Genomic DNA, 11,975 nt, shown 5'->3' on the forward strand with positions numbered 1-11,975 from the left:
GTACTCTACTGGCCCATGCAAACCTCAGTTATTCTAGCCTACCTGTTGCACTGATCCAAACAGGCATATTTCGAAACCAAATGCAAACTACGAAGGGTTGTGGTTTTAAATATCTTTGAACGTTCTTAGGTAACGTTTATTCATACAGTTTGAACAGCTGTTTACTGTAAATTGGCTGTCTTGTCGACTCTGAGTTAAATTTGAAAAATCTTCAGTGCTGCACACAACATTATTTGACTGACCGGAGGTTTTGGTTGTAGTGGAGAATTGGGTTGCCTGCCACATGCCAGGAATCTGACAATAGCCTCCTTGATTAGGTGAACTTTGGCGCGCTCATTTCGTCCAAGTCCACGAAGCATTCGATGAAAGATGCCGACAGAAATCGTGTTGTTGTATACCCAGTAACCTCACCGGAGAAAACAAATTGTGCACTGCATTAAACGTTGTGATGCATACGTAACCAAATAAGGGCTATCTAGAATGTTGGTTGTCGGCATATACTACATATTCTCACATTCAATTAGGTTTTTTGCCATTGGTCTGCAGGTTCCCTCAAAAACGTTATGATCCGATAGGGTATGTATGAACGAAGTATGAAATACAGATATTGTTTTTTCGGCGTATAGTTTTTGTCTGGTTCCTGAGATTTTGAATTTTATTTCTCCTGAACTAAAATTATAGTGCTTGGATATAAGAAAGCATGAACAAGTATCAGGATTTTGGGATATTACTGTAATTAATTTTCAAAAGGAGCTGGTGTGCTCCCACTGTTTAATAAAACGACAAAATCCGTAGATACGGCTCCGGCCATAAAAAAGTAAGGTGAAATGCTACACAATTTGTGGTTTTTTTCACTATAAATAAAACCAAGTGGCAAGAGTCCACACGAGCCACACAGTGATAGCTGCCTCATTTTTGTTCATGCATTCTGCTATTCCGACCACCGACGTCATAGCCTGCTCTGATGTTCTATCCGAAGTTACTGGCAATACACTGCGTTTCGCTGTGGATACTGGAGACACTGGAGCCTGGGTTTTCAAAGTAGACTGTTCAGTTGTAACATTAGGACCTTCTGGACAGAGATCTGTTTGACAACACTCTGTTACGGACGTTAAAGATTCGCCGGTTTCCACTTGTTGGGTTGGGCACTCTCCGCATAACCTAAGTGATAGAACTCGAATGCCATCGGTACCGTAGTAAGATATATTCTGCATATGAAAGCAAAGATGGTGATGTTTACATACAATGAAATTAAAACAAAGCTAAGGATTTGGAATATTGATTGAAGCATGTTGTACACATCTTGCACACAATTAAACCGATGGTCACAAATAATGTCAACTTAATTCATTATTCCTGGTTAAAAGTGGACACTATTCTCAGTATTTCAGTATTTGTCTTCATTCAGTATTTTTATTTGTTCTACAATGGTAGTTTCAGTTCAGTGGTGGCAACATAATCTACACAAAAACATTTCACTTACAAATTGCTTGTACATAAGGCCGTTCACAGTTTGAATTCGGTCACTTGCACAGGCCATTACTTATTGCTTCACCTCATGGCTTCAGTGTTACCACTTATTTCTTTTGAGTGCACAAACTAGCAGCCACTTCAAAGTTTTAATAGACTCGCTGTTTTCATTCGGACATCTAGGTTAAAGTCTTCTAAGTACAACTTCCTGATTTGGCTTTTGTCGCTAATGTACTTGGTATAATTTGCGCTGTTCCAGACAACTTCAGCTGCAAAAAGGACCACAAAATCCTCAAGTATAAATTTTCAATAATGTTTGCAACTTTCTGCATAATTTGAGAAAGCTATCGTATTTCGTGTCCTCGAACACCTTGTTTACAACATGTCTTATTTAAAAAAATGGGGATTTATTAATGAAAACCTGTCAGCCGTTCAACCTGAGTGGCGGGTCTTGATCAATAATCGGCTAGATAATTCCACTAAATATTTCCGCTGAATATATTTGACGGAAACAAACTAAATAAGCATGAATACGCCGAACGACAGGGCTGTAGAAATTCATCAAACTTACCAGACATTGTCCACTACAATTTTGGTGAACAGCAACACCATCTGCACCATCGTACACTTTTTCTGGGCAGTCGTTACATTTGAAACACCGAAGGGCCTCCACTAAGTCTGTGTTAGTTTATGTAACCTTTTACCTTTCAGGATGATGCAACAGGTGAACACCAAGGTTAATGAATTATGAGGTATCATAAGTAGTAAAGACCGATCAAAATTTCGGTGCAAAATGTTCACATCGTCCGTGGGATGACTTGAATTTATAGTGTCTTAACGGCACAGATGGTCTCATGTGATTGAATGAATCACGCACAACCTAAAGGAATACCAGTGATTTTAAACCTGGTAGTCCATGTAGACGTAATTGGTATCACTGCCTTACCAAGTGATGTGACATCGAATTTGCCTGCCAGCTCTCTGTGTCGACTGATGTCTGCGTAACTAGATAATGTTTTGTGCGCCTGAAGAAGTGCACATTTGTTGGTGCAGATGCGCTCATCGATCGGTATCCAAGCCATAAAATGAAAGATGTAATGTACACAGAACTATGACATCTCAAGAAAAAAAACATGACATTGAGCATCTTTTCGAAGGATTCAACAATCTTCTGATATGAATCCCTTGAATGAATCTTTTTACTCAGGAAGGTGCACAAAATATTTTACCACACTTTGCGCTAAACGATGTGTTTAGATTGACAAAACAACATACGTGTAATTATTGCCTGTATATGCCTCGGCACAATCCAATTATTAAATCGGTATTGTGTAAGTTATAATGAGCTGGGGTGTTTGACAGGATACAAAAAACCATTGCGCGTACATGTCACCTAAACAGAGCACCAGCTACCACTGATTTGCTCTATGAACTAGATGAAGTTTACTGCCAGTGGCTGTCGGGCACAAGGACATCAAAATTCATGCATACCACGCATCTGAAAAATTCTGACCGAAAGGATTGGCGCAGATAACGCTGTTTGCTTTTGAAAGTAGGTCCAAACAGCCAGCTTATTCTTGTCTAATATATTTTCTTGATTGTGCCCATTATTAAGATTACTCGGACTGACCGAAAATCTCAACAGCAACAACAAAAAATTCAAATTAAATTGCCTCTACGAACGCTTGCTGATGTTTATACAACGGAGGACTGGAAGTACAGTCGCCTTCTGGAACTGTATGTAAATGTGGCTGCCGCCCACGGACAAATAATGTTGTCCCTGACATTAGAAGTGGATATATTTGGCTGGGCAATTTCTATATATTTCCAGGTATATATATATATGTATATATACATTCCTGAATGATCCAGGACACTTAGTCGTGGGGATGAACTTTCTCGAACATAGCGAACGATAACCAACCTGTGGCTCGCCAGGTAGGCGGAGTTTTTTCAATGTATTTTTATTTCACCGAAAAGCAGAATGCAATGAAACAAAACGGTGGCTAGAAAATCCACAAATTGCTATCACAAAATTTTAAATGTCCTTTGTGCAGCATACGCTGTGAAGCTCAGCGGAGCGTGAGAAAACAAGTCACGTGGAAGTATATGTCGAATATGGTCAACTCATCGTAGGAATATCTTGAAGTAGCAAAGTGCATAGCTTCAGTGCTTGGAATTTTCGGATTCGCTTTAGCATTTCTAATATCCAGATCACATAATCAAATTTAGCTCATTTTAACTTCGCATCATACTGCGTGATTCAAGTAAATCTATTGCACAATAATCCTCTTATAGCAAAAATATTCTGAGAAAGGCAAGTTACCTTCGCGATTTGCAGAATGTGTACAAAATAGCCTGCGTAAAATTACTCATGACTTGATTACTTGCCAGTGATTTTTGATGGTCTCCGCGTAGTTTGAGATTTGATGCGTACATCTGAGGTTTACCGCAAATACTCATTACAATCTAATTGGAATTTTCGTTGTTTTTCATTCTGTCATCCACTGATATTCCTGTGGTACCCACATGTATAAGGGGAGGACACACCCAATTAGGCGCAACTAACTCTTTGGAGCGTAAGTAGTCATCTAACTGTTTCGTACCATATTGACAGAAACTACTTTCCGGTTGTGAAACTAGTGAATGGATTAGCGAGTTCCGAATAAGTTTTCAAACCAGGAGGCTGATCTTTTGTTCTTTAGATAACCAGAAACTTTGTTCCCTAGCACGTCCTTTTTCTAGACAATTTCAAGAAAGACTGACAGGATTATTTTGTCAAACGTTCAGCGTGCGAGAGGACGAACACAAGCACAGATGATGGAATAAGATACTGCTTGAATTTTGGCAAGATGCCCATCAATTCTTCGCCACTGATTGGAAATAAGATCAGGACGACGATTATGGATTTAGTAATGTGGAGATAATTGTAAAGATCATCTTTGTTTGAATTAATTCAACCACAGCTCAATCAACAGATGCACCGGCATATAGCTCCTTACTTCACATCTCTTGTTATTCAGTAGAACTAGATTTTGTTTCTTAGTGTAAATGTATCTCATCGCCACCGCGTCAACTGAGCTAAACTAACAACAGGTTGGTCAGTATAAAAAACTTAACGCACTGATATTGAGAGCAATTTGTGTTATTTTCACCCAGTAAGAACCCTGGGTGTGTGGGTTTTTGGAATGAACTGAATACATACCCAACAAATTTTTCAAGGGTTTGCTAGAAGCACGCATATAAAGAATAAATGACGGTAGCCTACCACTGATTCCAGCTTGCAGATATACTCACGCCTTTTGCAGAAACAATATGTAAGAGATTACGAAATTGTGAAGCTGTTGGTTGAAAGTCAGCTGCAAGCTTTGGAAATTAACCCACGATAAATGGATTCACTTCCAGCGCTTCCTAATTGGCCCCGAAATGTTTTCCTTTGATAATTACCCTAATCATGGTACTTGACGAATCAAGTGTTGTAAACAATGTGTTTCGGAGCGTTTGATCCCTGGGCTATTTTTTACATTAAACCACAGCGCACTTGCAAACATGCCTAACAGAATGACATATCTAGACCTAGTCTGCCTTTGGAATCCTATAAGTTTCAGTATTGTTATTTAACTATCAACTTGTCCGTACTTCATACGTAACATTGAGTCACTCGCACTTCAACCGGCAATACTGACCGCACTTATGAACTGGTCTCATCGGTTTACTGACGGTAAATTTATTTGCGTTAACAAATTTTGTTTGAAAACAAAGCAACCAGCTGTTACTAACCAAAGACCCTTTTTGTTATGAATTGGTTGATGCTTCGCGTGAGTTAATTACTGATGTATAATTTTGAATCTTCAGAAACGACTATATCAACTGTGCTCCACTACCGCTATTATGCCAGGTAAACCGGTGTCTCGGTCAGTGTATATAAGATTAATTACTTAACGTACTATTTAGCGCTGACGTACCGTGCCTATAAGTGTGGTACACGAACGCCATACATGTCGTTTGAACAGCTTGCGCTGTAAAATGATACAACAGCAAAGACAGGTAACGGCAGCTTTTCACAAGAATAAACATGAGTACGCAAAGTCCACCATCTCAACCTCCGCACACAGTGGGTTCAAGGATGACACTGTCTTATATAAGTGGCGCAGACTAACTTATCATTTCCAAATGTGCTTTCTCCTGTGTGATAAACCAGGTACTTCAGACCGCTGAACGCTGAAATTTATTGTTTACATTCGTGTCGGATTCTTCAAAATACGGGCACTCACTGTCGTAAGTGAGAAAACTGACACCTATCTTTGCATTGATCCAGATTTATTGACTCTGTGGGGTTCCAGAACAGCTACTCCTGAGAGAGAACCATGGGCCCTGGAGTCACCGCTCTGGCCCTGGAAGCATTCTTATACTAACGATGGGTCCTTTGAGAATCATGACAATGTCATTAGTAATACCGATCTCGCAAAACCTTAAAACTGCAACCAAAAATTGCCCGGTTTTAAGTGTGTCGCGCTACCTGACTGGGAAGTCCTGACTGGTAGGTTAATCGATCCACACAACCAAGACAATTACTGGTTGTTCGTTCGATGATTCGGACACGCCAATCACATTACTCAAGCGTTAACACGTTCACCTTTTCAGACGTGAAAATTCAGATGAGTATAATGTACGTTGGTGGAGTAGTGGCTACACGCTCGCCTCGCATGTCAGATGTCCAGAGTTCTAATCCCTGCACGGCCATTGGATATACACTGCTGGTGAGCTCTAATATGAGCGAAGCTCGAGTCCAGTGGTCTAGACACACCGGAATAATTACGCCAGAACAGGAGGACGGCCGTTCAAACGAGATTGGTGATACTGTGAGCATTTGTATACACTTTGGTTGGAAACGTCCCGCTTACGTTTCAACATCTAGTTCTAAACATGACATCAATTTATACCGATCGCCATCTACAGCCATTGATAGACCAAACAGATGTGGGCGAAATGACTGCCCGTCGAACGTCAAACGTGATATGCAATGCCACACCTGCAGGCCTGGTGGCAATTCAAATGCATGGGTTTACAGGATAACCAGATAAGCCGACTAGCTAACTCCCCTGATCAGTTTGTTTGCGCCAGCTGGCTCTACGTTAAGGGTGCAATACATACAGCAGCCAAGAGGAGAGCCCCAAAAACGGTACTCAATCCCCAATGCAGAGTCAGAAAGACCGATGTGATTGTTACGCTTTGATCGGGATACTCGACGCAGAATTGGAGCGTCTTCCTGAGGCACTGGAGGATTCAGACACAATAAATGCAGTGACTAGGGTCCTCTGGCTGATACTCATACAACTCTCTGACGCGGCTGTAAAGACCGCAACAGCGTCTCTAGTGGACAGGCGCTAAAAGGAAAACATTGATAATCTGGGGTTTGTTCTCCGGAAAAAGCACGCGAAATCTTGGTCATAACAGGTCAGAGGTGGAGGCACGAAACAGGCTACCGCTGGACATCAATTCAACCGACCCAAAACTCATGACCAAGCCTATTGTGGTTATATCCATTTGTGCCGACGAAACAAGCTGCGTCTCCGGACAGCAGATTTTATTCGACCGCCAGGGGCCTGTCACCCACCAAAGGCAGTGATGACCTGGAGGAGGAAAACCTCACATGCAAAGAGCGCCCAAAGTACGTGGAGCTATCAACGCTTATCTCCGTAACAGATGACACAGGTGCAGCCATGCACACCTCAACAAAGCCATGGCCTCTGAACAGGACTGAGTCAGATTTGCAGGGACAAGCAGCGAAGCCAACCTTCAACTCCTCTCCGTCAAAAGCGGCCTCTCAGCTAGTGTACACAACCCTCGCCCAGGACCCCGACAACCAAAGCCATGAACATTGCTACAGCCAACCGAAAAATCCCTCGTAAGTTGAGTTAGCGACGCTGATCACCCGCGGATCGGGTGTCCACATAAACACGAAAGAAGAGCGACTGCAGCCAAACAAGCCACATAAAGCTCGCCAGATTAAAAAACTGCTGGCTGGCTTCAAGGTGCAGTCCTCCGCGAAANACCAAAATCTTTAATTCTTGGTGCCGCCACCCAGCGCTAAGGGCCTCACAGAGACACTTTTCCGGTCGAACTCGCCAAAACACCCAAAAATCCAGGAAGGCGAAAGCTTGCCGCAAATCTTCGATCAACAGCAAATCTGGTCGCTAAAAAGGTGGTGTTGAAAGAGCTACAAGCACCAGCGGTCGAAATTTTCGCCCACGGGGATAAAGACCCCGTCCCGCAAAGCTAAGAGGCCCGAGAAAACCGGACACTTACGGAACGAAAAAACCTCGCAGGCGAAAAGTAACCCCAGAGACCATGAAGACAGGAAAGAGACGACAGACAAACGAAACAGACACCAACAAACTCGGCGATTTTAAACAGTAAGCTTGCTTTGAACAACTGTCCGTAATCGCACTTTCAGAGACCTGGCTCACACCAGATGTCTCTGACGCGGAGGTTTCGAGAGAAGGTTAATCTATTTTTGGAGGCGACTCCGATTTTCTGCATCTCGGTGTGCTTCACCGTAGACCATCGAGCTCATCCGAAGATGACCAATTCCTCATACAAACCCTTGAGGAACTCTCCTCCAACTACCACTTCACTCATCTCCTGCTGGTAGGTGACTCCAGCGCTTTAAAGTCCTCCAGCATGGAGCTTCAATGCATCGAATCAAGCGGACGTTTTGCAGCGGCGCTGACTGAAGTCGTTCAGCCGAGTGCTTGGACTCAACATGTAGTTGCACGCACCAGCTACCGCGCAGGCCAACTACCGTCCCTCCTGGATTTGGTCATCACCAACGAAAAACACTTCGTTGATCAGGTAACAAATAACGCTCCACTGGGACATAGTGACGACTATGTGCTGACCTTTGATTTCATCTGCTATTGTGCCAGAAATGTCGAACCTCAAACGTGGTTTCGAGACTTCTGCCGTGCAGACCACTCATTATTGTGCATCATTCTTGAACAAGTCACACTGGGACTAGCTCCAGTTGAAGAACTATATAGGACCATTGTCCAAAAAGTTCACGAGGCTGACGCACACACTCGGATGACCCACCAAGTTTTCAAAAAGTTGACCACATGGGATAAAGAAGGTGAGCTGGCATTTCGTAAAATTCGGAACCGCTGTAAATCAGAAATCCGCCAATGGAACATACGAAAACAAGCCACCATTCTGGACCTCGCTAGAAACAAAAAACGTCTTGTTCAAATACACGAGAAATCGCCGCAGAAATAAGCCACTGGTGTTCTCCTTGGGGGACACAAAAGGAGAACCGATGAGTGACCCAACAGTGGTATCTGAGATTTACGGAGAATACTATGCGCGTGTATACTCAGCCACAGCGTCGTCGTCACATCCACTCTTGTCAAGGCGGAACTACAAACAGCCTCTAGCCGACTCGGTCTTCACGGTGGAGGACATTCGTTAACTATTGCACAAGATCAACCCATTGTGCGCGTTGGGGCTGAAGGAAACGTCCTCCACACTGGCAAATCATTTACACCTGGGGTTTCGTCAGTCGCTTGAAGAAGGCCGCCTTTTCCGTGCTTGGAAAGAAGCGATTGTCACGCCAATCTACAAAACTAGTGACCGATAATCGCCTGGCAGCTATAGGCCTATAAGCCTCACTAGCCTGCTGTGCAAGGTGATGGAACGCATTCTGAAGCAAGCTATCCTAGATCACCTTACTTGCGGCAACATGATATCTCCAGGTCAACACGGATTTCTCCCAAAGCGCTCTTATGTGACAAACATGCTTGTGTTTACGGACAGCTTAACCCAAGTCAAAGACGAGGGACTCATATCCGGTGCCATATTTTTCGATTTCGCAAACGTATTTGATAGAGTCCCACATGTCCCGCTGCTACAAAAGCTCGAGTCTTATGGGATTCACGGGAAAATCCCTCGCTGGATCAAGGCGTTCCTATTATACAGATCATTCCGACTAAGAATAGACTCGACCTACTCTTCTCCAGCGCCGGTCTCCATTGGAGTTCCTCAAGGTTCCGTCCTGGAACCAGTGCTGTTTCTGATCTACGTCAACGAACTTCCAGATGTTCTTGCAAGTCCTTGTCTACTTTTTGCGGACGACTTGAAATCCTGGAATTCCAATGACAGTGCCTTCCAAATGGATGTACACGCTGCAAAGCAGTGGTAGTTGGACTGGCACCTTCCTCTGAATGAGTGAAAGTGCCTCCATATGTCATTTGGAGGAGACTCAGCGAGTGTCTTTGTTATGCAGGGACCAAAATAGATGAGAATAGATGCTAAAAAGGATTTGGGCATCTGGGTCCCCTCAAACTTGTCCTTCTCCCCGCATCATGAGAAATCAGCTCAAAATGCATTCGGTATTTTACGGATGATCCAGCGCACCTTCTCCCGTATTACTCGCATGGACTTCCAAATACTCTATGCGGCCTACGTCAGAGCGCTATGGGAGTACGCAAACCAAGTTGTTTACTCAGGGTGCACAAAAGACGTCACCCTCATTGAGCGTGTCCAGCAAGCCGCCTCAAGAATGTTTGCACGCCTCAAATCCATGGACTACGAAACGCGTCTCGCGATGCTTGATCGTTCTCCCCTGGAGTACCCTCGCCTCCAAGGGGACCGAATTCTTACTTATGCCCTGTTTGAACAAAGCTTGGCAAGCAGGTTTTTACCGTTGACTCAGCAAACGCACGACGTGGACATGGTAAGAAACTTTTCTAGCTCAGATCACACACATTCATTAGACAAAATTTTTTCTCATTTCGGGTAGCAGCTGCGTGGAATGACCTTCCTCCGAAGGTTGTCCATGCTCCTTCAAGAACCGAGTTTACAGCACTATTAGACACTTATCCTCGCGCTGGCGAGCATACTGCCCCGCGCTGAGAACGTAAAGAGCAGTGCTACACCCTTTTGTCCACTTGTGCTTTTCAGGTGAAAGACAGCAACTGACCGATAGGAACAAAAGCGACCCGGAAAACTTGGGCAGAAGTCTCGATACTGTGTATCAATCCGTGAATCCATGAACCCACTTGATTTTAACAATAATCTGTATAAGAATCCTGAGCGCAATGGCAAATCAAGTGGTTGGACAGGTAGTCCTGTTACTACAACCTTGCATCCAGCTACGTAATTATGACAATCCGAAGGTCAATGCGGGTCTGCACCATGTTAGGTCACCGCCTCCTACTTGAATAGGTACAGGTTGGTTGTCGGTTTTGTGGGCTCCTTCCGGTAATGTCATCAAAGGCGCTTGGCAATTGGAGAGTCAGTGTTTGCTGGTATGCAGTTTCTGTTTACGCCTCGAACAATCCTGTGTCATACTGAAGAGAAGTTTTGGTGACTGCTCTTTTTGGCTATTGATTGGTGAAGATATTGTGTGGTTGGTGAGATCGACCGCTAAAGTGGGCAGAACTAGCGCGTACGGACTTCAATGAGATGGTAGGCATGACTATACACGAATAAGTACGGTCAGGGATGAATGCGTGCTTCAGCTATTTGCCCACCGTGGATTACATCACGCACCCTGCCAACATAACCAAAGCCTCACGACCTTCAACAGCGTTCTAGCTACAAATTCGAACTCACAATAGAGCCATCGCCTTGGAATACATTGTAGCGATCCTCCTTGTGTCGGAACAATAGCTCGTGTAAACCCTCTGTGAATTTGGAACAAGGAAATCGGAAATCAAGTTTTCGTTTGTGCAGCGTACACCTTCATTGAATATTGTGTTGGTTGGGTTATGTACTGTGCATAGTCACCATACCAGCTGTTAGCTTATTTCTCTGAAATCATTTGGAGGTCCCGGGAGAGCCTGCTTGAACTATGCCCACGTAATTGGAACTGCGAAACGCCTGTAATGCAGTAAGTACAGAAATATTTTTTTGTTGTCGCCAAACATTCCGAAAAAACTTTCACGAATAAGTTTCAGAGCAAGTCACACTTGACAATTTTGGGAAACCAAATTACTTGACAGTTCTAGGGCATTCGTCAAGCTGTTTTTCACATAAATGCAAGTCCGTCTTTGCTAGGCTGCATGGCCCCTAATTTTATCTGATACAGGTTAAAGGGGACGAGAGGAAGCGAGAACCTTGTTTTACCATATCGAAAATTCTTATCTGGAGAGGCATGTTTCGGAGATTAACGGGATTAGGGCCGTAGTCAAAGGCATTCTTGTTCACTTGAATACCGTGAATATGTGATAACGCAGCAACATTAAACTCCTGAAGGTCGTCTTGTAGCTACTTTACTGCAACCAGAGCGGCAAACTGTTTACCCAAATTTTGTGGCACAATAAATCTAGTCCATCAACTGAGGAATATGGCTTGTAAGAACTTCACTGCAAAATCTAGAGGATTCATGCCGTCTTTTTGCTTGGTCGATTCTCGTTTCAAACAAACACATCTATTTATTTGGCCGGAGCATGTTTTTAGCAGTTTAAATATATATTTTTGAATCCGTTGTTCAAACCGGACAGATA

At 43.5% G+C, this 11,975-nt stretch overlaps 1 protein-coding gene across 1 annotated transcript in view; it reads right to left on the reverse strand.

Annotated features, from left to right (window-relative positions):
* T265_06572 (hypothetical protein) overlaps positions 1-11,975 on the reverse strand; it is a gene marked incomplete at both ends in the record, with an annotated part of 25,056 nt that overhangs the window by 6,058 nt on the left and 7,023 nt on the right. Inside the window, one exon of the mRNA XM_009171875.1 lies at positions 11,083-11,153. Within this exon, the coding sequence (XP_009170139.1) occupies positions 11,083-11,153 (71 nt within the window). The remainder of the gene's footprint in view (positions 1-11,082; positions 11,154-11,975) is intronic.

The sequence above is a fragment of the Opisthorchis viverrini genome, assembly GCF_000715545.1.
Source record: "Opisthorchis viverrini unplaced genomic scaffold opera_v5_138, whole genome shotgun sequence".
In the NCBI taxonomy this organism is placed as follows: domain Eukaryota; kingdom Metazoa; phylum Platyhelminthes; class Trematoda; order Opisthorchiida; family Opisthorchiidae; genus Opisthorchis; species Opisthorchis viverrini.